The sequence below is a fragment of the Eptesicus fuscus genome, chromosome 25, assembly GCF_027574615.1.
Source record: "Eptesicus fuscus isolate TK198812 chromosome 25, DD_ASM_mEF_20220401, whole genome shotgun sequence".
In the NCBI taxonomy this organism is placed as follows: domain Eukaryota; kingdom Metazoa; phylum Chordata; class Mammalia; order Chiroptera; family Vespertilionidae; genus Eptesicus; species Eptesicus fuscus.
Genome location: NC_072497.1, coordinates 9,406,564 through 9,432,978, shown reverse-complemented (window position 1 = coordinate 9,432,978; position 26,415 = coordinate 9,406,564). Strand labels below are relative to the sequence as shown.

General features: G+C 49.4%; 1 protein-coding gene across 1 annotated transcript in view; it reads right to left on the bottom strand.

The window, feature by feature from the left end:
- AGBL1 (AGBL carboxypeptidase 1) overlaps positions 1-26,415 on the bottom strand; it is a 233,263-nt gene that overhangs the window by 192,763 nt on the left and 14,085 nt on the right. Inside the window, exons 6-9 of the mRNA XM_054713289.1 lie at positions 13,417-13,454; positions 5,096-5,304; positions 2,502-2,667; positions 1,579-1,646 (exon numbers count right to left, since the gene is read on the bottom strand). Of these exons, the coding sequence (XP_054569264.1) occupies positions 1,579-1,646; positions 2,502-2,667; positions 5,096-5,304; positions 13,417-13,454 (481 nt within the window). The remainder of the gene's footprint in view (positions 1-1,578; positions 1,647-2,501; positions 2,668-5,095; positions 5,305-13,416; positions 13,455-26,415) is intronic.

The window sequence follows — 26,415 nt, the reverse complement described above, 5'->3', positions numbered from 1 at the left end:
CTATTCATCAGTGAAACCCGGAGAACACCAGCGTGTCAATGGCAGCCTTAACCTGCAGACCTGGCTAAGAGGGGGTCCTTATAGGTCAGCTACTGTCATCAGCAAGGTGAGTGATCGCTATATAGAGAACTCAGAAAGCCTCCTTCTCTCTAAAGAGACAGGTAGGCAGGCCAATAGGTAAGAAAAAAGAAAGGGAGGAAGGGGGATGGATAGATGGATGCATGCATGCATGGGCAGATGCATAGATAGATAGATAGATGCATAGATAGGTAGATAGATAGAGGGATGGATGGATGGATGGATGGATGGATGGATGGATGGATAGATAGATAGATAGATAGATAGATAGATAGATAGATAGATAGATTGATAGATAGATAGATAGATGCATAGATAGATAGGTGTATAGACGGATGGATGGATGGATGGATGGATGGATGGATGGATGGATGGATGGATGGATAGATAGATAGATAGATAGATAGATAGATAGATAGATAGATGGATGGATGAATGGATGAATGGATGGATAGATGGGTGGATGGATGGATAGATAGATGCACTGATAGATAGGTGCATAGATAGATAGATGCATAGATAGATTGATGGATTGATAGATAGATAGATGATAGATAGATGATAGATAGATAGAGGCATAGATTGATGGATAGATAGGTGCATAGATAGATGGATGGATAGGTAGATACATAGAGGTATAGATGGATGATGGATGGATGGATGGATTGATGGATAGATAGATAGATAGATAGATAGATATTTTTAAATCCAGGTTTTTATATCTAGGAATGTCTTAAAAGGTAGCATTTAATTCTCAGTCTTATTTTGAGGATGACAAAATTAAGGAACTCTCACTAAGGGCTTGTCCAAGTTGAAGTCCACCAATACAAATGAAGACAGAACTAAAACCCTAAAGTTGCCATTACTACAGAGCAGTGGTTCTCTAGTCAGGGGTGACATTGGGTCCTTCCTGGAGACAATTTTGGTTCATGACTGGGGAGGGGGGCGTTGTAGGGGGAGGGGCAGAGTGAAGGGGTGCTACTGCCATCTAATGGGTGGAGGCCAGGGATGCTGCTAAACATCAGACACTGCCCAGGAACAACCCCCTCAACAAAGAACTGTCCAGTCACATGCCAATAGCACCACAGTTTGAAACACTTTCTTAGGCTGGCTGGTGTGGCTCAGCGGTTGAGCGTCAACCCAGGAGCCAGGAGGTCTCGGTCTGATTCCCAGTCAGGGCACATGCCCGGGTCGCGGGCTCAATCCCCAGGGTGGGGCGTGCATGAGGCAGCTGATCCATGATTCTCTCTCCTCATGGATGTTTCTCTATCTCTCTCCCTCTCCCTTCCTCTCTGATATCAACAAAAAATATATTTTTTTTTTAAAAAAAAGAACAGCAGCTGCCATTTATGGAGCAAAAACAATCTGCCAGGCACTGGGCGGAAAGACAAAAGTCAGTCCTTAAAATTCACGCTGGGATCAGCTGACGAGAGACAGTGCTATCGTCCCTTGTCTGCCGTGAACATGGGGATCGCTAGAAGCAAGGGCTGGTGTACCGACCTCCTCTTTCGCATCTTCAGAATCGGAGTCTCTGTCCTCTTCCTCGTCACCATCATCTTCGAAGTCCTCTGGGTGGGGAAAGGGAGGGGAAGAAGTGGGTGAGGCTCGCCCTTTGTCTCGGGTTTGGGTCAGCATGTCTCCCCCTGACCAATCAGGAGCTCACGATGAAGTGCACGCTACCCCCAAAGCATCCCAGGGCTCACTCAAGGCCTGTGAGACCGTGAGCACCGTGTCAGATGGCTACACTGCTGTCCCTCTCATTTTCTTCTGCTCTCATTTTGCAGAATAAAATGACGCAGGCATACCATTCTGGCTCCCCCCGCCCAACTTAGAAGAATGGATGCAGCTAATCTTGCCAAAGGTTAGAGGTCACCTACATGCAAAAATGTGCTGCAGTGTGATCGACTCCCTCATTTTGACCTGAAGGAGCTTATTTGAAACACAAGTCCATAGTCACAGCCAGTGCCACGGAGGCAAGGTGACGCCTCTGGAAAAATATCAATTCCAGCCCAGCCAGCATGGCTCAGTGGTTGAGCATCGACCTATGAACCAGGAGGTCACGATTCGATTCCCGGTCAGGGCACATGCCCGGATTGTGGGCTTGATCCCTAGTAGGGGGCGTGCAGGAGGCAGCCGATCCATGATTCTCTCTCACCATGGATGTTTCCATCTTTTCTCTCCCTCTCCCTTCCTCTCTGAAATCAATAAAAAATGTATTTTAAAAATAAATAAAAACTCGTTGTAAAGAACTGTCCAGTCACATGCGAATAGCACTACGGTTTAGAAACACTTTCCTAGCCTGGCTGGTGTGGCTCAGTGGTTAAGCGTCAACCCAGGAACCAGGAGGTCTCGGTGTGATTCCCGGTCAGGGCACACGCCCGGGTCGCGGGCTCCATCCCCAGCGTGGCACCGACTTACTTTACCTTCCGCGAGAACGCGTGGGGGTTCCGAGGTGGGGTTCCCGGGGGCGGGGAAGGCGTAGGCACTGCTGGCCGTGACCAAGGGAAGGGGACCCTTGGGGTAGCACTGCCTCAGGACCTGAATGGCGACGGACGTGACGGGTTCCAGGCTCCGGTCCTCCAAGGAGTTCTGCACAAAGGGAAGTTCGCGTCATTTTCTCCAGCATCTTGTGGACTCCCCTTTGCTGCGACAGAACTCAGGTAATGAGTGACAGGCAGGCGCCACGGGCAGTCAACACCCTCAGCGCAGGACGTCTCCTGTGCGGAACCGTGTCTGGCATGGACTCGGCTTTGGTCTAGAGCCGTGGTCGGCAAACCCATTAGTCAACAGAGCCAAATATCAACAGTCCAACGACTGAAATTTCTTTGGAGAGCCACATTTTTTAAACGTAAACTTCTTCTAACACCACTTCTTCAAAATAGACTCTCCCAGGCCGTGGGATTTTGCGGAAGAGCCACACTCAAGGGGCCAAAGAGCCGCATGTGGCTCGCGAGCCACGGTTTGCCGACCAGGGGCCTAGAGTGTACGATCTGAGGTTGCATTTCTCTTTCACGGCTCACGCGTCGTTGGGATGAATTTAGTCTGAACATGGACTGAAACATGTGGGGCGCGGCTACAGTGTTTGGACAGGTTCAAGCCTCGGACTGATGAGAGGGCACAGTCCTCTCGTGGCCACGTGCAAGTCCCAGCATGGAGGGCAGGGCCCTCCCAGCACAACGATAGCCAACAGCTATGGTTGTGAGCTTGCACCTATGGTCCGAACACGTGGCCCCATGTGCCTGAGTGATATGGGCGTGATAGAGTTCAGGTGCATGTCATTGACTAGGATCGAAACCCAGGAGAACATTGTAAACATCTTGGCCACGCCCTTACTTTGCCTCGTGGCATCTGCTATAAAATAAAGACATGGCTTCTAGTCCGTGGCGCTGTCACTGTCTCTCTATCAGAGAGGACAGTGTCCCACCAAGACCCAGCTTTCATTCTCTTGTCTGTCTTTTCTCCATCCTTCACCGCCCCCTCTCAGGCTCACCCTTGGCCGTGCTGGTGCGGCACAGAAACGCCTTTCGGGGAATGCTGCCCCCAGGGAGACGCTGTCCGGGATGGCTGGGCAGGGGGGAGGGGTGTGTGGAGGAGGACGTCTCCTTCAGCCACCCATGTGTCCCTGTGAATTAGGGAGTGAGGAGCTGAGTGGATGGAAGGCCTACAATCCTCTTTCGGCTACAATTAGCCAGAGAGAAATAGAGGAAGGAGGACAGAAGAGGAAGCCCGAAGAAAAGACGAAGTGAATCCCACGCACATAAATGAGATAACAGGCCACCTCTCAGAGCCCACAGTATGGCCCCCACAGCAAAGAAAAAGTGGGTTTTGCAGATCTGACATTTTGATGCGGATGGAACGTGACAAGACCCTTCTTTTCAGACACTGTGGCAAATGTGAGGACAAGTTTACTAAACAGAGAGAGAGAGAGAGAGAGAGAGAGAGAGAGGTCGGAGGCAGAGGGAGAGGGAGAGGTGGGAGGTGTTTGTTTATCCTTTGGCCAAAAAGAGAAAAAAATGGCCGTTTTCTTCAGTCTCTTGGTACCATGGTCGGCAAACTGCAGCTCTTTGGCCCCTTGAGTGTGGCTCTTCCTCAAAATACCACAGCCTGAGCGAGTCTATTTTGAAGAAGTGGCGTTAGAAGAAGTTTAAGTTTAAAAAATGTGGCTCTCCAAAGAAATGTCAATCGTTGTACTGTTGATATTTGGCTCTGTGGACCAATGAGTTTGCCGACCACTGTCTCAGTAAATGTTTTATCTGCTAACTTGGCCCACAAAGCTGGCGAGGGCGAGCCTCCGGTTGGACATTCCTCAGGGGTTCCTGAGGCCCTCACGTCATTGGAGTAGATACTGGAGGATGCTGAGAGCCTGCCACAGGGAGGGGTGACTGGCTAGAGACAGGGTGGGGAGCCTTCTTTCTGCCCAGGGCCATGTGGATATTTATAACATCATTCACGGGCCATACAAAATGATCAACTTAAAAATGAACTATGAAGCCAGCTCCAGGCCATTGCAAGTGCTCAATACAAATCCCTCCTCCTCCTCTTTCTTCATTATCATTGTCACCATCATCATCACCACCATCAACATCATCATTATCACCACCATCACCATCATCATCACCGCCATCACCATCATCAGCACCACCATCACCATCATCATCACCGCCATCACCATCATCATCATCACCACCACCACCATCATCATCACCATCCTAACCACCACCACCATCATCATCATCATCACCATCCTAACCACCACCACCATCATCATCACCATCCTAACCACCACCACCATCATCATCACCATCCTAACCACCACCACCATCATCATCACCATCATAACCACCACGATCATCACCACCATCAGCATCATAAACACCACCACCATCACCATCACCATCACCACCATCATCATCATAACCACCACCACCATCACCATCAGCATCATAACCACCACCATCACCAACACCATCACCATCATCACTCTCTCTGGCACAGAGGTGACTCCTGCGCTGGTTACCTGGGTGCTGCTGAAGAGGATCTCCATGCCCTGAGCTGCCAAGAAGGCCTCCCTGCCAGACTGGAGGGTGGCAATGTGCTTGAGGCAGAGCAGAAGTGCCCGGCGGATCGGCAGGTAGCGGTTGGCCGTGTCATGGCTGTGCCAGTCCTGATGCAGCCTGAGCAAGCCGGCGACGTAGCCCCTGTTCACCGCCCTGCGGCTGTTAGACTCTGAAACCAACGGGAAAAGGCGATGTCGGTCACCGGAGGTACTCGTTAATGACAAAGAGAATAGCAATAACTTTCCAGAGGGGAACACTGCCTGGTGCCAGCGAATCGAGTGGTTAACCTGCGTCTCCAAGCCCTGGCCAGGTAGCTCAGTGGTTAGAGCGCCATCCTGATACACCAAGGTTAGGGGTTCAATCCCCGGTCAGCGCACATACAAGGATCAGCCGATGAATGCATGAATGAGTGGAACAACACCTCTCTCTCTCTCTCTCTCAATTAAAAAAAAAAAAAATGAGACAATGCATGCTTCGAGCTGAGTGTTTGGGAAAGATCCCCTGAGCTGTAATCAGATAAGCACGAATTCCAGCTCAAGCTCAGACCCTTCCCTCAGACCCCATCGGTGCACAGGAGCGAAAACATAACCTGAAAATTCGGTGCTTTATTCCAGAAGGGCTTTCTCCTATTAATGAATTTCTCTCTCACTCCTTTTCTTTTTTTTTCTTTTTCTTTCTGCTTGTTTGTCAAATTCTAAATGCTCAGGCCTGACGGAGCCCCTCTGAGATTTTTGACCCATTTCTTCACTGGTTTTCCTTTTATTTTTTTCTCTTTTCTTTACGCTTTTCAACATTTCATTCAGCCAGGACCCTGCCCTGAGAGAGATGAGCTTTATTCACTCGAGATCTGTTGGGGGAAGATTTCCATCGCCTTCATTACTCCTTGAATGAATTATTCTGCTGTATTCAGAACCCTTGCTCTCCTTGGCTAGTCCCGGCCACAAAGCACTCCGAGCCCTTTACCGCCTGCATGAGATCCAGCCTGCCCGATAGAGGATGTTTAAAAGAAAACGGGAGATTAAGTAGGAGGCATTAAAGGGAAGAATCGCCTGCTGAGACGATGCCAGATTGGCATAAACCGTGCCCGGGAGGGCCCCAAGTGGGAGGAGCGGGACTTTTGTTTCTAATCTATGTCAGGGTACGTTTTATCCTAACGACCTTCCCACTGTTTGGAGGGATGAGGGGGAGAATGGGGGGAAAAAATCTTTTAAGTATCTGAGAGAAAAAACCCTTATCAAATCCCAGTGACTTTATGCACGATCCGCTGTGAATCCTCAGTAAGCGGTCATGTTTACTAACATCGGAAATAGCTATACCTCCGCCCACCCCACCCCCACCACCTCCCTGTCACCTTACAGCCTTCGATCTCTCTCTGCGAATAGCTTGGGGAGTTTTGCTAAAGTCCATACTTATCTAAAACCCGACGAGAGGACGGGCATCGCAGGGAGGAAGCGCAAATACAAACAGAGGAGGGGCAAAGGATGATTGCAGGTGCTGTTTGGGGCGAGCTGAAAGACTGGGGGTGGGCAAGGTCTCCAGGTCCCCCAACCCTCTTCACGACAGACCAGCAGTAGTTTGGTTTGTTACATAAATGGTTTCCTGCTAAAATTTTCTAGGGGGGAGGGGGCGAAATCCTGTTTCTTAATATTTTTTTAAATATATTTTTATTGATTTCAGAGAGGAAGGAGAGGGGGAGAGAGAGAAAACATCAGTGATGAGAGAGAATCATGGATCAGCTGCCTCCTGCACGCCCCACACCGGGGATCAAGCCTGCAACCTGGACCGGAATCGAACCCGGGACCCTTCAGTCCGTAGGCCGACGCTCTATCCACTGAGCCAGACCTTCTTAATATTTTTAATATATTTTTTGTATTGATTACAGAGAGGAAGGGAAAGGGAGAGAGAGAGAGAGAATCATCAGTGATGAGAGAGAATCATGGATCGGCTGCCTCCTGCACGCCCCCTACTGGGGATCAAGCCTGCAAACTGAGCATGTGCCCTGACCGGGAATCGAACCGTGACCTCCTGGTTCATAGATCCACACTCAACCACTGAGTCACGCCGGCTTGGACGCCCTCGGTCAGTCTTGCTGATGAATGTTGGAAGATACCGGTTTCCCTGCACAAGATGAAGGCATGTGCCCCGTGCGGCCACAATTGGGATCCTCGGTCTCTCAGGCATCAGCAGCGTGACCGCTGTGCAAACACACGGGTCTCCACCGTGTCTTAGCCTTCCCGAGGGTGAGAGGTCTGAGCTGTGAGCAAACACACGCCACCTCCGTCCGTGACCCCGGGCCTCCCCGAACGCAGTCACACTGTTGTCAGAGCAACACGGTGGCCCAGACTTGCAGACAGAGCTGGGTGAGCTGGTGCTGGTGACCAGGACAGCACGTGGCTTGGACGTAAGAACCAGGATTGCTTGCAATCTTGTAGCAATTTTGTTTAAAAAAAAAAAAGATGTTTTAAATGGATGGATAGAGAGAGAGGAAGGAAGAGGGAGGGAGAGAGAGAAAAAACATCATCACGTGAAAGTGAAATGATGATCGGCTGCCTCCTGCCATGCCTCCCACTAGGGATGGAGCCTGCAACCCGGGCACGTGCCCTGACTGGGAATCGAACCAGCAACCTTTCGGCATACGAGACAATGGGCAAACGAACTGAGCAACACTGCAATATTGTATGTGGCCAAGTTTTGTGTCCACGGCGCTGCACGGGGGTCTGTGAATGCCCTGGCCATGCTGTCAACCCCTCTCATCCCCACCGGAAGCCGTCCTTCCTCGTCTAATTAGGTCCCGTCTCATGAGGCACCTTAGTCCCAGGAGACTCCAGAGCTATCTGAGGAGGGCTCCAGGATGAATACATTTTGCATCTTTATTTCTCTGAGTCACACCTCACAAACTCTTCCTCGGGACCACACGGTGAAAGACAAACGCATCTTCCAACCCGCCTAGAACCGGGGTCGGCAAACCGCGGCTCGCGAGCCACACGCGGCTCTTTGGCCCCCTGAGTGTGGCTCTTCCACCAAATACCACGGCCTGGGCGAGTCTATGTTGAAGAAGTGGCGTTAGAAGAAGTTTAAGTTTAAACAATGTGGCTCTCCAAAGAAATGTCCATCGTTGTGCTGTTGATATTTGGCTCTGTGGGCTCATGAGTTTGCCGACCACTGGCCTAGAAGATGCGTCTGCCCGTCTTTCTTTTTTTCAGAGAGGAAGGGAGAGGGAGAGAGAGAGAGAAACATCAATGATGAGAGAGAATCATGGATGCGCTGCCTCCTGCACGCCCCCTACTAGGGATCGAGCCTGCAAACTGGGCATGTGCCCAGACCGGGAATCGAACCATGACCTCCTGGTTCATAGGTCGACGCTCAACCCCTGAGCCCCGCCAGCTGGGCCATGGTCTATAATTAAGCATCACGGTCCATCTTCACTGAAGGTGCTCTGATACACAGATATTTTCTCTCCCACGCCCCACCCTCCTGCCCGCTTCCTCGAGGAAACGGTTCGTGAGACATATCATGGAACGGGAGGAGGATGCGTGTGGACTGTCGGAAGGCAGACAGGCGGGCGTTCCAGTGCTGCCTTTGACCTTGGCCGTGAAGGTCAGGAAGATGCAGGTTATCCGAAAGGTGAGAGGGGGTTGGGGAAAGGTAACGGCAAGACTTGGGGCTGTTTACCTGAGGCAGCCCTCCCAAAAGCTGCTGCCGGGAAGACCCCCCCGCCTCCACCTCCTCCCCAAATCCTTTCTAATCGTGCTAACCTCCCAGGGAACGCCACCAATTCCAGAGGCTCCCTCCTCCAGCCCCAGCTCCAGGCACCCCGCCTCCTCCCCACGCCCTTAAGGAATGGCTGAGCCAATGCCTCAGAGACCAGCAGCTGCTAATTTCCTCGAGACAGGCTCGCTGCTCGCGCTGGGAAGCGCAGATAGTGGGGAACGGCAAATGTGGGCAAAATTAGATTAAAATAACCTCCTGATAAACAAATGACTCGCCTCCAATAAATACTGGACGAGCGTGGCCGAGATACCTGAAAGAACAGCACCACCACCTGGCAGCAAGCGGAACTGCAAGGGCTGCTGTCGGGCCTGTACCAGTCAGCCCACCCAACTATGGGGTCTGACAGAGCAGGGGATGGGAAGCAAGGGGGATGGGTAGCATTCTTTTAGCTTACACTTTTATTTTATTTTATTTTATTAGCTTACACTTTTAAAAATGTTTTATGGTCCGGCCGGCGTGGCTCAGTGGTTGAGCGTCCACCTAGGAACCAGGAGGTCACAGTTCGATTCCCGGTCAGGGCACTTGCCCGGGTTGTGGGCTCCATCCCCAGTGTGGGGCGTGCAGGAGGCAGTTGATCCATGATTCTCTCTCATCACGGATGTTTCTTTCTCTCTCCCTTTCCCTTCCTCTCTGAAATCAATAAAAACATATTTTAAAAAAAATGCTTTATGTACTTAATGCAAAAGGCAAAAATATTTGGTGGAAAAAATCAGAACTTGCAGCCAAGGGGGGAAAAAGTCACGTTCCAAGTGGAGCAGGGCTGGTACAATAGAATCTACGATTCTTCCCACCCCTGTTCCCTTTCTCTCCGTCCACGCCATCATCGTCAACCTCATCTGATGCTGCGCCTCATTGGCACAGACTGGGCCCTGGCACAGCCACCTGGCAACGGGGCGCCTCCTGCTGGTCCCATTCAGACGCTTGTACGGGGTGGACCTCAGAACGCCCTTTTCTAAGGAACTAAATGACAGCCCGGCCGGTGTGGCTCAGGGGTTGAGCATCGACCTAGGAACCAGGAGGTCATGGTTGGATTCCCCGTCAAGGGCACATGCCTGGGTTGCGGGCTCGATCCCCAGTGGGGGGCGTGCAGGAGGCGGCCGATCCATGATGCTCTCTCATCACTGAAGTTTCTATCTCTCTCTCCCTTCCTCTTTGAAATCAATACAAATATATATATATATATTTTTAAAATATATATTTTATTGATTTTTCACAGAGGGGAAGAGAGAGGGACAGAGAGTTAGAAACATCGATGATAGAGAAACATCGATCAGCTGCCTCCTGCACAACCGCCACTGGGGATGTGCCCGCAACCAAGGTACATGCCCTTGACCGGAATCGAACCCGGGACCTTTCAGTCCGCAGGCCGAGGCTCTATCCACTGATCCAAACCGGTCTCGGCTACAAATATATTTTTAAAAAGAAAGAAAGAAAAAACTAAATGACAGATGCTCCGGGCCCCCCAAATCCTTCTAATGCGTACAAAGTACGTATTCAGCTTCCTTTCAGCTCCGGGTCTTATCTCCCTTAAGCTAAAAAGCAAACAAGCAAAGCAAAACCCTAACCCTCGTTCATCTCTTCTCGGTGCACACGGGGCTCAGGCCCCAGGGCCCTCGCGACGGACGGGTAAACGCTGCAGTCCGCACGCGGAGTGCATGGCCCCCCGGCTTCCCGAACCTCAGCCCCCTCACCTGTAAACTGGGGGTGACCACCAGGCCCCCTCCCCGGACCGGACGCCTGCGCCGTGGCTGACATCGGAAGGGCCCCGTGAACAGCAGACGCTGGGCCGTCCCGTCAGCCCCACGTGTGATGGATGGAGCTTGCGATTCTGCATGTGCCCCAAGCCGCCCGCGTCTCGTCTTCCTGCCAAGCTCCCCATTAGCGCGCTTGCATCGCCATCTCCCTCCGTTCTCCTCTCTCCCTTCCCTGACTCACCTACTTCCCTATTCCCAGCGCTCTCCCCACGCACGCCCCAGCTTCCGCAAACTTCCAGACGCCTCTCACTGCCGTGGGCGGGAAAGACCCACACGCCAACGTGACGAGCGCGGGGGAGGCCTGGGGGGCGGCCTTTGCAAACTCAAAAGCCCTAAGGTCACCACAAAGGACGGTCTGGCCCTAACCGGTTTGGCTCAGTGGATAGAGCATCGGCCTGGGGACTGAAGGGTCCCAGGTTCGATTCCGGGTCAAGGGCATGTACCTTGGTTGCAGGCACATCCCCAGTAGGGGGTGTGTAGGAGGCAGCTGATGGATGTTTCTCTCTCATCGATGTTTCTAACTCTCTATCCCTCTCCCTTCTTCTCTGTAAAAAAAATCAATAATATATATATATATTTTTTTTTAAAAGGACGGTCTGACATTAAAACTTTAACTGAAAGCAGTGTATGGTGGGGAGCCCATGTCCCAGGCCGATATTTTCCCTGGCGAAGGTCGATCTTTACCTTAATGGAGCTCCTTGTCTCTTTGCCTCTACGATAACTCATCCTTGGACTGTCCAAGGGATTTTCCTTTTTTCCAGACCCCTCCACGCACCAGCCCTTTGCCCAGGGGTCCTCAGACTTTTTAAACAGGGGGCCAGTTCACTGTCCCTCAGACCGTGGGAGGGCCGGACTATAGTTTAAAAAAAAAAAAAACTGTGAACACATTCCTATGCACACTGCACATATCTTATTTTGAAGTAAAAAAACAAAACGGCAAAAACACCCGCATGTGGCCCGCGGGCCGTAGTTTGAGGACGCCTGCCTTAGCCTATCACCAGCCCTTTGAAGACCCCAGCCTTTGCATACCCACAGGCCTTTGCAAATCTCCAGCCCCCTGACCTGTAAACTGCCCATGTGGCATAACCCTTTGGCCGACTTCCCCTGTAATCTTTGTCCTTCCTCCCACTACCAGCAGCTGGCCTATGGTGGGGGGCAGAGCAGATGTTTGTGGGTGCCCTGCTGCTCCCAGGATTGGAATCAGCGCTCATGTAGGATTCCACCCTGTCTCTGCCTAACGGGGCCCGGGGATTGCCCGGTTACAGAAGCGCTGTGTGTTGGGTGTGTTTCTCTGGGCTCAGAGCTGACAGAGATATGTATGTTTGGGGGAAGGAGGAGGGATGGTGTTTTTTTTTTTTTACTTTTATTTATTTATAAGTTTTATTAAAGTTCACTTCTTACCCACAGGCCCTGCGCTCCCTACAGAGAAACAAATATTACCATCGCGGCAGCTGGCTTCCAAGCTGCCAAATTAAAATAGATGAAGAGGTGGGGAGGGGGGGGGGGCATAAACACGCTCGGCGAGGCCCCTTCACTCCCAAGTGCACCGAGCCTTCCGTCACACCACGCACCCGCACGCGTGGAACCGGCTCCCAGCACCGTTAGACGCGGGCCCCCAGGCGAGAAAAACAATCCTCCACTTCCTCGGGCGCCATCACGACCCCGAGCTACTCCTTGGCGGGGACTCGGGTCACCGAGAACAGAGCCAGCCTCCTCCTATCTGTCTGGGATCAACACCTACACCCTCCGAGCTATCCTGACCCTGCACCTGCCCAAGAATACAGACCCGGGCTGGGACCCAAGCACAAGAATCCTGCTTAGGCCTGGCCACCGCCACGGCTCAGCGGTTGAGCGTCGACCTATGAACCAGGAGGTCTGGGTTCGATTCCCGGTCAGGGCACATGTCCCAGTGGCAGGCTGGATCCCCCAGTAGGGGGCGTGCTGGAGGCAGCCGATCACGTGTTCTCTCTCCTCATTGATGTTTCTATCTATCTCTCCCTCTCCCTTCCTCTCTGAAATCAATCAATACACACACACACACACACACTAAGTGGCCAGATTATTATGCTCTCTGAACGCATAATAATCTGGCCACCCTAATAATAATCTGGCCACCCTAATATATATATATATATTAGGGTGGCCAGATTATTAGAAGCCCAGTTCATGAATTCGTGCATGGGTGGGGTCCGGCCAGCCTGGCCACGGGGGAGGGTAGTGGGTGGTTGGCCGGCCTGCCTGCTGGTCGAACTCCTGGTCGAGGGGACAATTTGCATATTAGCCTTTTATTCTGTAGGAGACACACTGAATGGCCAGATTATTACACGTTCAGAGATCATCATAACCTGGCCACTCAGTGTGTGTACATATATATATAAAGAATCCTGCTTTTCCCCCACTGTCAGAAACTTCTCCTCTCCAGGACAATCCCACTGGGACCGGCGTTTATTCCAACATCCTCACGGCAGCTGGCCGTGTTGGAAGCAGCGAAGAGGCCTGCAGGTCCCACAGACAATGCTCTCCCTTTAGAACCAACTGCCTTAATGGCGTTACGTACAGGCGCGCCCCAGGGAAGGGGTGTTCGCTCTCTCTCTCCAGCTGTGAGCTTGCATGGGCCCTAACATTCTCCGTTGCACCCCGAAGATCCCCCAGGAATGGCCCTGGCGGGGGTGGGGGTGGCAATGAGCCACAGAAGGGCGCCTTTCTCTGAAATGGGATGGGGAGAGGGAGAACCCCTTTTCAAGGGAGGTGCTTACTGGATCTCAGCAACGCCGCCAGCACCTCCGCCGCCGCCCTGCGGGGAAGAGAGAGAAAAGGGGAGACGTCAATGCCCAGACCACGGATCCCACAGCCCTCGCTCGTGGCGGCCTCCTGCCCGCCTCGCGATGACCCCGGTTGCTGGCCTTCGGCTGACGCTCCCGCCGCCACCGCAGAGGCGAAGACGCAGAGATGGCCCTGAGCGGCCTGCCCACCTCGCAAATGGGGTGGCAGGAGTCCCCTCCGCTGCTGAACACCTCTCCCCCGCCCCCTCCTGCCTCCCACCGTCCACCGAAGTCGCCACAGGGAGCTCCTCCTCTTCCTGCTGCTCCTTCCCCACCCGGGATCCCGGGGTCCAGGGGACTCTGAGGAAGGAGGTGGGGAGGGGGGACCCCGAGGCAGAGGGCGTGCAGGGAGCACTTCTTTTTTTCTAAGTATATACTTTTTTAATATATTTTATTGATGTTTTACAGAGAGGAAGGGAGAGGGATAAAGAGTTAGAAACATCAATGAGAGAGAAAAACCGATCAGCTGCCTCCTGCACACCTCCTACTGGGGATGTGCCCGCAACCAAGGTACATGCCCTTGGACAGGAATCGAACCTGGGACCCTTCAGTCCACAGGCCGACACTCTATCCACTGAGCCAAGCTGGCTAGGGCTCTAAGTATATTTTTTATTGGTTTCAGAGAGGGAGAGGGAGAGGGAGAGGGAGAGGGAGAGGGAGAGGGAGAGGGAGAGGGAGAGGGAGGGGGAGGGGGAGGGGGAGAAGGAGAGGGAGGGGGAGGGGGAGAGGGAGAAGGAGAGGGAGGGGGAGAGGAAGAGGGACTGTTTTCCCAGTCTCTGCGGCGATGGCAGGCATGGAGACTAAAAATGCCTCTGGCCCGTGTGTCAGGGACCTTTCTGTCTGTCCCCCCCCACACACACACACACACCAGATTCTGAAGATTGCAGAGCAGGTCAAAGAGGCTGGATGAGCCCGGCCAGCGTGGCTCAGTGGTTGAGCGTCGACCTAAGAACCAGGAGGTCACGGTTCGATTCCCAGTCAGAGCACATGCCTGGGTTGTGGACTCGATCCCCAGTGTGGGGCGTGCAGGAGGCAGCCGATCCACGATTCTCTCTCATCACTGATGTTTCTAATTCTCTCTCCCTCTCCCTTCCTCTCTCAAATTAATACAAATTTTTTTTTTAAAGGAAAACGTTCCTCTACTTAGAGATGCAGAGATGAAGAAGAGAGAGGATTTGAAGAAATGTACACTATCCTCCACAGAGTTCCCCAATATCTCACCTGGTCTGTGTTGACCCACAGACAAGTCCTCAGTAGTTCTAAGACACCTGTAGCCTGCGCTACGCCTGTGTCTTATTAAAACTAGGTTAGCCAAGTAGATCGTGATGGTAATAATAGATACGCATGTTTTAATCATGTGTAAGTATTCATACGTGCTCTACATAATGGAGAATACACTTTAATCTACTTTTGATTATTTATAATTGTACATATTATACCATTAGTATATGCCATGCACTTTTAATATAAAAGTTTGATTAAGAAGACTATTTTTTTTTTCTAATTTAAAGAATCCATGATTCCGTGAGGCAACGCCATATGGGAGTTAATGAGAAAATTGGTGGCTATTACTCTAGAAAAATAATATAATGGAGCTAAAATGTGCTATAAAAAAAAAGACACACGTTTAAACATCAAAGCAAGAAAACCATCTCAGCCTCCCGGGTCTGAAATATGGGTTATTTTTAAATCACTCTTGTCAAAAAAAAAAAAAAAAATACACCGTCGGTGACATAAATGAGGTGCTAAAGACTAAGTGGACCTGGGAAGGATAGTTTTTCCTCTAACATTTTGAAATCAAGAGAAAAAGCTCATTAAAAAAAAATAATAATAATGTAAGTCCCCGATCCATCAATGTAATGACACTGGTCCTTTTTCTTTTCCTTTGCTTAGGAGTGCCGTCCCCTAAAATAAATCCAAGCCCCGGGGAGGCTTTTAAACATAAAGACGTGACAAATGAGATGGTTTGACAAGCTTTCCGAAACCCTGCGTCCGGACCTCCCAGCCGCCCAGTCCACACGGGGAGATGCCAGCCTGACGCCGCACGCACGGAATTTGCACGGGAAACGGGTTTTACAGAATCATCCCTCTGCCGGAAGCCACGCCAGGCCTCAGGGGAGGTCACCTCTGCTCCGTGAGAAACACAACCACATCCCGGCTCTTGCCAAGAGGGCTGTCGTGCAAACTCCCAAGGATCCTGGAGTCACCGGGTTTATTTTAACAAGCCCACTGGTAGGATTAGATGGGTTTAAGGATTAGATGACTTTGCTAAGGTGGGTTTCCTACATTTATAGAGTGTTTGTTGATAAATAAAATTGGGATTTTTTTTTTGTTTTAGTTATATGTTTATTGATTTCAGAGAGGAAGGGAGAGGGAGAGAGAGAGAGTAAAACATCAATGATGAGAGAGAATCGTGGATCGGCTGCCTCATGCATGCCCCCTACTGGGGACAGAGCCTGCAACCCAGGCATGTGCCCTGACCGGGAATGGAACCGTGACCTCCTGGTTCATAGGCCAATGCTCAACCCCTGAGCTATGCTGGCCGGGCTTAAAATTAGAATTAACACAAATTATGAGAAGTAATTTTCCTGGTCAATGTTAGACAAATGTTTAAACCTTTTCTAGGGAAGCAATAGTCTCTTACGTGGCCAAAACCTTCTGCCTACGCATTCATTAGTCAGAGGTGCTGAATTCATAACTTGGAGGAGAAAACGAAATAAGTTAGCTGTTGAGTAATGACACAATTTCCACCACACGCAACATCATGCATGAAAGAGCAACGAGCTTGGTCCCCTAAAGAATGGGAAGTTAGCCCGGCCGGTGTGGCTCAGTGGTTGAGCATCGAGCTATGAACCAGGAGGTCACGGGTTGGATTCCCAGTCAGGGCACATGCCCGGGTTTGGGGCTCGACCCCCAGTGTGGGGCATGCAGGAGACAGCCTGTCAATGATTCTCTCTCATCATGGATGTTTCTATCTCCCTCTCCCTTCCACCCTGAAATCAATAAATATATATATATACTAGTGGCCGGGTGCATGAAATTCGTGCATGGGGGGGCGTCTCTCAGCTCAGCCTGCACCCTCTCCAATCGGACATCCCTCTCACAATCCAGGACTGCTGGCTCCTAACCACTCACCTGCCTTCCTGCCTCATTGCCACTAACCACTCTGCCTGCAAGCCTGCTCGCCCCAAAATGCCCCCCTTGCTGGCCTGCTCGCCCCCAACTGACCCACCTGCCGGCCTGATTGCTCCCAACTGCCCCCCCTGCCAGTTTGCTCGTCCCCAACTGCACCCCCCCCCCACCGGCCTGATCACCCCCAACTGCCCTCCCCTCCTGGCCTGATCGCCCCTAACTGCCTCTGCCTCGGCCCCGCCACCATGGCTTTGTCCAGAAGGACGTCCGGAAGGTCTCCCGGTCTAATTAGCATATTACCCTTTTATTAGTACAGATATATTTTAAAAACCCACCAGGACTAGAAACCACATCCACTTCCAATCCCCACCCACCCCCGAAGCCGGCTCAGCACCCAGCCTCAGGCCCGTAGGACGGAAGAATGAAGCCGTCAGGGAAGGCGACATTTAAAGACGCTCATAGATCAGCCGGGGAAGTGAATCACTCATGCTTAGTGACTATAATACAGAATAAATTTATTCCCGCCGTAAAATAACGTCTCCACGTGGAGGAGAACATGTCAAAGGCAGTATATCTGTATCAGGTTCGGCAGAAAGGCCTAAGTGACAAATTACAGAAACACAGACAGCGTTCTTTCTATCCGTCTATGGCCTAGGGCCCGGCGGGCTTTCTTCCTTTCGCGCCTTATTCTGACGGGGTGGGGGCCATGATGAAAAACAAAATATTATCAATGGAACTGGAGAACATTATGCTAAGTGAAATAAGCCAATCAATGAAAGAAAAACACCACATGATCTCACCCATTTATGGATAATAAAGGACATTATAAACTGATGAACAAAAAGATAGATACAGAGGCAGTAAAGCATCAAACAGACTGTCAAATTACAGCGGGAAGGTTAGGGAGAGGTGGGGGAGATAAGAGATCAACCGAAGGACTTGTATGCATGCTTATAAGCATAACCAATGGACGCAAAACACTGGGGGGTGAGGGCATGTATGGGAGTGGGGTGGGGTGGCAATGGTAAGATAGGTACACATATAATACCTCAATAAAAAAATGAGGGGAAAAAAAAACCACAAAAATTTCAGATGGATATATTGGTCAGAAGCCTTACTGAGAAATATCAGTAAGGTTTTCAAAATTTGTTTGCTCGGGACATAAGGAGAAACTGACTGTTTTATATGAAATTATGTCATTTATATCAAATTAAACTAATTAATAGAAAAAAGAATTATCAACCCAACAACTCACTATCCGGTGAACTCATTCCAGCCTTGGCCAGCAACTCTCATCAGAAGCGAACATTCATTAAATACTGTGTGGGTGAGCATGTGTCCCCAAAAAACAAAATTCAGGAAGGCAACATTTGGCTCCTCCAAACACCAGGAAAAAAAAAAAAAATGACATGATAAACTGAATTTCTTAAAAAGCTTATTTTCTTTGTGTTCCTCTATACATATACATATACAGTCAGCTCATGATAACACGATACCACTAATACCTTAAGAGATGGATGCCAGCCGGGCTGGTGTGGCTCAGAGGTTGAGCATCGACCTATAAACCAGGAGGTCACGGTTCGATTCCCGGTCAGGGCACATGCCTGGGTTGTGGGCTCCATCCCCAGTAGGGGGCGTGCAGGAGGCAGCCGATCCATGATTCTCTCTCATCATGGATGTTTCTACCTCTCTATCCCTCTCCCTTTCTCTCTGAAATCAATAAAAATATATCTTAAAAAAATAAAATCAATGGGGAAATATCCTTGGGTGAGGATTAACAAAAACAAACAAACAAAAGAAATCTACTGCCATTCACAGGAGTGTAAAATTGTTTTACGCTTTGGAAAGTCGTGTAGACGTATTAAAATAGCCATGCCGGGAGACAGGAAGGAGGCTATCCCATCACCACCCATCTCAAAATTTACCCATATCAATAGCCAACTGGGGATCGAGCCTGTGACCCAGGCTATGTGCCCTGACCGGGATCGAATCTGTGACCTCCTGGTTCATAGGTCCGTGCTCAGCCCACTGAGCCACGCTGGCCGGGCGCTCGCTTCCCTCCGAGCTGTAGATTGCATGTGTAAATCGACCACCCACTTTATGGCCATCTTTGTCAATGGTGTGGAGGAGAAGCTGAAATTAATCTTGGGGATATCCAGGTCTTCAAGGGCCATATCTTGAACAGACGATTTCTTTCCTCCGTGGAACTTGCCCGTACCCATAATCCATTGTCCCTACATGGGTGAGTTTGTTCCTACCCTGTCTGTCCTCTTTTATTAATCTATTTGTCAGTCTTGACATCAATATCACACTGTCTTGATTACTGTAGCTTTATCATAAATCTTGAAATATGGTCTTGTTAGTCCTCCAACTTTATTTATTTTTTTCCCCTCCCAAAACTGCATTTGCTAGTCTAGGCCGTTTGCATTTCCATATGAATTTTAGAATCAATCTGTTGATTTCTGCCAAAAAAAACAAACACACACACACAAAACCCTTCACAACTTTGATTGGAAATGCATTCAATCCATAAATCAATTTAAGGAAATCTTAACAATATCACGTCTTCGGAGCCACGAGTTCTAGCTGTCTACTTATTCAGGTCTTCATAAATACGTTTCAGCCATGCTTTGTAGTTCGCAGTATTTGCATATACAGATCCTTTGCATAGTTTGTCAGATTTATCCCTATTTCAGAACCGTCGACGCTGTTACAAATTGTATTTTGAGAAACTTATTTTTGAATGGTTTGTGGCATGACGCAGACATAAAACCCGTTTTTGTCTGTCGGTTTGGCATCCTGGGACTTTGGCAAATACAATGAATAGTTCTTGCAGCTTTTGTCCGTGTGTAGATGCCATCAGAACTTCTCCATAGACAAGCATACCTTCTGCAAATAAAGTCTGCCCTTTTTAAAAAATATATATTTTATTGGTTTTTTTACAGAGAGGAAGGGAGAGGGATAGAGAGTTAGAAACATCGATGAGAGAGGAAACATCGATCAGCTGCCTCCTGCACACCCCCTACTGGGGATGTGCCCACAACCAAGGTACATGCCCTTGACCGGAATCGAACCTGGGACCTTTGAGTCCGCAGGCCGACGCTCTACCCACTGAGCCACACCGGTCAGGGCTAAAGGCTGACTTTTCCCTGGCCCATCGGAGTGTCTCCTGTCTGCCTGCCTGTTTGCCCTGACTACCGTCTCCAACACAGGAGTGGGCATTCCGCCTTTCAGCAACAAGTATGATGTTACCTGAGGTTTTCATGGGGATGGTCTATGGGGGAAGTCTCTAGCTCCCATTTGTTGAATTTTTATCAGGAAACGATGTTGAATTTTTGGCAAAAGCTTCTTCTGTGTCTATTGAGGTCATCCATATGTTGGAGTGGGGTTGTTTTGTTTTTTTTTTTAGTTTTTTATATATATATAACAAATTATACGCAATGACTTCTGCATGGTAAACGAATGTCGCGTTCCTGCGACAAATCCCAATTGGTCTTGATTCATCGATGTGAATTTTCTAAAATTGGGTTAAAGGTAGTTGCATCTCCATAAGAGAGGTGAGCGGGTAGTTTCCGCTTTTTTGTTACGTCTGTTATCAGGGTAAGACGTTAGGAAGTAGTTCCTCTTCTCTCATTTTCTGAGACACTTCGTATGGGCTTGTTAAAATTTATTCTTTTTTAAAAATATATATTTTTATTGAGTTCGGAGAGGAAGGGAGAGGGAGAGAGAGATAGAAACATCAGTGATGAGAGAGAATCATGGATCGGCTGCCTCCTGCACGCCCCCTACTGGGGATCAAACCATTACCTTCTGGTTCATAGGTCGACGCTCAACCATTGAGCCATGCCGGCCGGGCAACTAATATTTATTCTTTAATTTTTGATATAAATCACCACCGAAGCCATAGGAACCTGGACTTTTCTCTGTGGGGAAGATTTCCACTATGCATTCAATTAATACATGTAGGGTTGCCCTGACCGGTGTGGCTCAGTGGATAGAGCGTCAGCCTGCGGACTCAAGGGTCCCAGGTTCGATTCCGGTCAAGGACATGTACCTTGGTTGTGGGCACATCCCCAGTAGGGAGTGTGAAGGAGGCAGCTGATCGATGTTTCTAACTCTCTATCCCTCTCCCTTCCTCTCTGTAAAAAATCAGTAAAATATATTAAAAAATAAATAAATAAATGTAGGGTTATTCTGGTTATCAATTTATTCTTGAATGAGCTTTGGCCGTTTATGTCTGTCAAGGAATTTTTTTCCACTTCATCTAAGTTGTCAAACTTACCGGCATGAAGTTGTTTGTAACATTCTCTTATTATCCTTTTCATATCTGTGGCGCTTGTAGCAATTCTCTCTCTCATGTCTCATCCTGATAATTTATGTCATTTTCCCCTTAATCAGCCTGGATAGGGATTTCATCAATTTTATTGATCTCAAAGAATCAGCTTTTGATTAAACTAATTTTTCTCCATTGTTTTTCTTTCACTGTTTCACTGATTACTGTTCTAATTTTTCTTCCTTCCTTCCTTTCACTTACTTTGGTGTGTTTTTTTAATATATATTTTTACTGATTTCAGAGAGGAAGGGAGAGGGAGAGAGAGATAGAAACATTAATAATGAGAGAGAACTATTGATTGGCTGCCTCCTGCACGCCCCCCACTGGGGATAGAGCCCGAAACCCGGGCATGTGCCCTTGGCCGGAATCCAACCTGGGACCCTCCAGTCCCCAGGCTGACACTCTATCCACTGAGCCAAACTTTGGGTTTTGATCTTCTTTTTTTAAAAAGATGAAATTTGAGATCATTCATTAGCTGTCTTTCCACCTTTCGTCTAACACCGTGGTCGGCAAACAGCGGCTCACGAGCCACATGCGGCTCTTTGGCCCCTTGAGTGTGGCTCTTCCACAAAATACCACGGCCTGGGCGAGTCTATTTTGAAGAAGTGGCGTTAGAAGAAGTTTAAGTTAAAAAATGTGGCTCTCCAAAGAAATTTCAATCGTTGTACTGTTGATGTTTGGCTCTGTTGACTAATGAGTTTGCCGACCACTGTTCTAACATATAGTTTATAACTATAGTTTATAAACTTCCCCCAAGACTGTGACATCCCAGAGGTTTCAGCGTGCTGTGTTTCATTTCCACGCGGCCCAGAATGTTTTCTATTTTGATTTCGCCTTCAACGCACGGTTTCTTTTGAAGTGTGTTCATTTCCAAAATGTGGGGGGCTCTTCGCGAGACCTGTCTCTTATCCACGTCCAATTTAATTTCGTTGTAGTCAGAGAACATACTTTATATCACCTTAGTGCTTATACACTTACTTTAACTGGTTTCACGGCCTATGATATTGTCTGCCGTTGTGAATATTTCATGCGCGCTTGAAAAGAATGTATATTCTGCGGCTTCTCTCTACGTATTCTATCAATTATGGAGAGGGGATTATTAAAGTCTTCAACCACAATCCGGAGGTATCTCCCGCTCCCCTCGGTTAGATCAGCTTTACTTTATTTTGAAGCTCTGCTATCAGGTGCCTAACATGGGAATCCCATAGTTCTTTAAAAATATTTTTTTTTTATAGATTTCAGAGAGAGGGAAGGAGAGGGAGAGAGAGAAACATCCATGATGAGAGAGAATCATGGATCGGCTGCCTCCTGCACGCCCCCTACTGGGGATTGAGTCCGAAACCAGGGCACGTGCCCTGACCGGGAATCGAACCAGTGACCTCTTGGCACTCGCCCGAGTGGCTCAGTGGAATCCCATACTTTTAAGATGATGCCCACTGCTTTTTCATTTGCATTCTTTCCAAAGAAAAACCTGTTGTATTGTTATCTTTGTTCCTGTGCCCATACTGTTTTTTTTTTCTTTTTTTATTTCTGGCTCCTTTTTTATTTTTCTAATCCTCACCTGAGATCATGTTTCTGTTGATTTTTATAGAGTGAGGCAGAGAGAGAGAGAGAGAGAGAGAGAGAGAGAGAGAGAGAGAGAGAAACATCGATCAGCTGCCTCCCGTACGCACCCAACCAGGGATCGAACCTGCAACCCAGGTATGTTCCCTGACCGGGGATCGAACCCACAACCTTTGGGCATAAGGGATGACGCTCCAATCCAGGGCTCCTGGCTGTGGTTACCCAGTAGGGGGCGTGCAGGAGGCAGCCGATCCATGATTCTTTCTTTACCCCTGGTTTTGCGCCATTGGATTATGACTTGTCTTAGAGTCACCTTCTTCACGTTCCTTGTGGTCTATGGGGCTCCTTGGATCTCTGCCTTTACAAATTGCATCATATTTAGGATATTGGAGCCCTTATTTCTTCATCTGTGTTTTCTGCCCCCACCTCTCTCTTCTCACCAGGAACCCTGATTACATAGATACCGTCAGGCGGCTTGAATTTGTCCCATGATTCACTGGTGCTCTTCTTTTTCTGCTTTTTTTTCTTTAATTTTCTTTTTTCTCTGTGCTTCATTTAGGAACTTTCTGTTGCTGTGTCTTTGAGCTGCCCTATCTTTTCTTCTGCCACATCTGATTCGCCTTAATCCAATCCACTGCATTTACACTGTCGACATGCAATTTGGGTCCTCGTTAATATCTTCTGTTTCTTAAACTTTGACCATATGGAATATAGTTAGGGTAACTTTTTTTTTTTTTTAAATATTCTTGCTGATCATTCTAACATCTGTTCCAGTTCTGGGTTGTTTCTGATTCAATGATTTATCTCCTCACGATAGGTAGCATTTTCCTGTTTCTCTGCCTGCCTGGTCATTTTTGTATTGGGTTCTTAGATAGTGTGACTTTTGACCTTGTTGAGTGCTCAATAATTTTGTATTCCTAGAAATATTCTGAAGCTCTATTCTGGGAGGCAGTTACGTTTCTTGGAAACAGATTCATCCTTCCAGGTCCTGCTTTTTTTTTCTTTTTTTAATATGTTTTTATTTATTTCAGAGATGGAGGAAGAGAGAGGGAGAGTGATAGAAACATCAATGATGAGAGAGAACCATTGATCGGCTGCCTCCTGCATGCCCTCTACTGGGGATCAAGCCCACAACCCAGGCATGTGCCCTGACCGGGAATCAATCCGTGACCTCCTGGTTCATAGGTCGATGCTCAACAACTAAACCACACCAGCTAGATGCTTTGTGTATTTTTATCTGTAGCTCAAAATTCTTTTTCAGGTGGGAAGGTACATCTGACCGACCTTGGTTCTAAGCAGAAGTTAGTTGTGTGTATGTTTTTATATAGTTGAGATCACACTGAATTTTGAACCTTACTTTTTCTATTCACTATTTTATCGTAAGCTATTACCCCTGGCAAACACCATCCCTAATCTATTTTTGTGTGTTGCGACATAATATTATAATGTATAGATATATCACTTCTACTCTACACTCCCTGTTATACAATTTTTTCTCCTGGTGATAACATTTCCAATTATAAATAAAACTATGATGGGAATATTTTTGTGCATATATCTTCAACCACCTTTTCTCAATGATCCTTTTAGACAGATTTCAAGAAGTGGCGAAACTGGGTTAAGGAACAAGAAGTTTTTTTGTGTGTGTTTTTTTTTTTAATCTTGATGTACATCATCTCATTGTTTCTCATGAAGGATTTATCCATCTACAATCTGAGCAGCATATGTGAGTGGCACATTTTATTGAATCCTCACCCACAATAAATATCGCCATTTTTCAAAATCTTCGCAAGTCTGATTTGCGAAACTGGTGTCTTGATCTAAATTGTGTTCCTCCGACCGTGGGCAAATTGAATATTTTTATGAGTGTATCATCAGCTTTTCTCGTTCCTGTTTGGGAATCATACCTTCCCATTCCTTTGTGGTCTGCGAAGGCAGGAGGCTGCAGACCAGCCTGGGGGACCTCCTGCCATGCACGCCAGCCATGGAGAGACGCCCGCCATGCTTTATGTTTCGTGCCCTCTCAGCTTTGTATTTGTACCTGCCTCTGCCTGGAAGGTCCCCCTTGTATTTATTGAGTGTGTGTGTGTGTGTGTGTGTGTGTGTGTGTGTTGTTTATATTGATTTTGGAGAGAGGGGAAGGAAGAAGGAAGGGGAGGGGGGAGATAGAAACATCAATGATGAGAATCATGGACCAGCTGCCTCCTGCACGCCCCCTACTGGGGGATCAAGCCCACAACCCGGGCAAGTGCCCTGAAGGAGAATCGAACTGTGACCTCCTGGTTCGTGGGTCGACGCTCAATCACTGAGCCATGCTGGCTGGGCAAACAGTATCTTTCTTTTTTTAAGATTTTTTTTTTAATTGATTTCAGAGAGGAAGGGAGAGGGAGCAAGAGAGAGAGAGAGAGAGAGAGAGAGAGGGACATCATGATGAGAGAGAATCATTGATCAGCACGACCCCTACTGGGGATGGAGCCCACAACCTGGGCGTGTGCCCCTTAACTGGAATTGAACCCGAGACCCTTCCGTCCGCAGGTCGATGCTCTATCCACTGAGCCACACCGGCCAGGGCGCACAAACAGTACCTTGAGATGAGGATAGACCCCGGCTTGGTCTGACCGCTCTGGGCTTCGGCGGCCTCCTCTTTGGGTGAAGGATCTGGGCCACCCGGTCCCCGCATGAACGTCCAGCTTCAGACCCTGTGACTCCAGCGCCTCTGAGCGGCAGAGATCACTGGCCTCCCAGGAAGATGGCAGCCAGCCAGGCCTCCCGGCCAAGGCCTAATACACGTAGGAAACTATTCATTCCCCCGCCGGCCGCAGGCGTGGAGTCAGCTGGCAGAGGCACCCATCACTGTCAGTAAGCTGAGCCCGCGGAGGGCGCGCCCCCGGCATCAGCCCGCGGGGAGGCTGGGCCGGAATGTTTTTGTTCCTGCTCCAAGGCATTCGCATCCAAGGGATCCGGGGCGCGTGGAACCTGAGTCCCCAACGTGAGCCCTGGGCCCCGGAGCCCACGGCGTCCCGTGACCCTGAGCAGAGAGGCGCGGAGTCCCAGGGCCATGCACCGAGCACGGGGGTGAGTCGGGAACATGAGTGCCCAGGGAGACATCCGGTCGCTGTTTGGAGAAAAGGGGAACATGGGCGTCTTCGTCTCCGTGACAACGCGGCCGAGTCCTCCCATCGCATTCGCTTTGGTTCAGTGTCTCTGCTCATCTCTCAGCGACCGGGAGCCGAGCACGGAGCGTGGTGCGTGGGATGGCTGGAGCCAGCCCCGAAGGCCTCCCCTGGGGAGAGCGTGGGGATTTGGAGGGGAGGGAGAGAGAGGGTGCAGGGCATTGCTGATCGCTCATCCACAGCGGCACGTGGCGAAGCTCCAAGGCCAGAGCTGCCCCGGCCCTGGACTTTGCAAGGAGGAGACCCCCTACCACTGTTCTAAGCACAGAACGCTGTTGGGACAGACAACAGGAGACCAAGCGGAAGATCCTGCTTAGACCTGAGACCCAACCCATCCATGGCCTCCTGCTGCCAAGGTGGTCCGCCCCCCGGATGCGGCACACAGACGCCAACTTCACGGCCCCATAGCAACCCAGGCCCCAGGAACCCCTGCGTCACGACAGCATACACCCCAGCAGGAGTGCCGGGCTGGCGTGGCTCAGTGGCTGAGCGTCGACCTATGAATCGGGAGGTTCAATTCCTGATCAGGGCACGTGCCCAGGTTGCGGGCTCCATCCCCAGTAGGGGGCGTGCAGGAGGCAGCTGATCCATGATTCTCTCTCATCATGGATGTATCTCTCTCCCTCTCCCTTCCTCTCTGAAATCAATAAAAGTATATTTTAAAGAGAGAGAGAGCCCTGACCGGTTTGGCTCAGTGGATAGAGCGTCGGCCTGCGGACTCAAGGGTCCCAG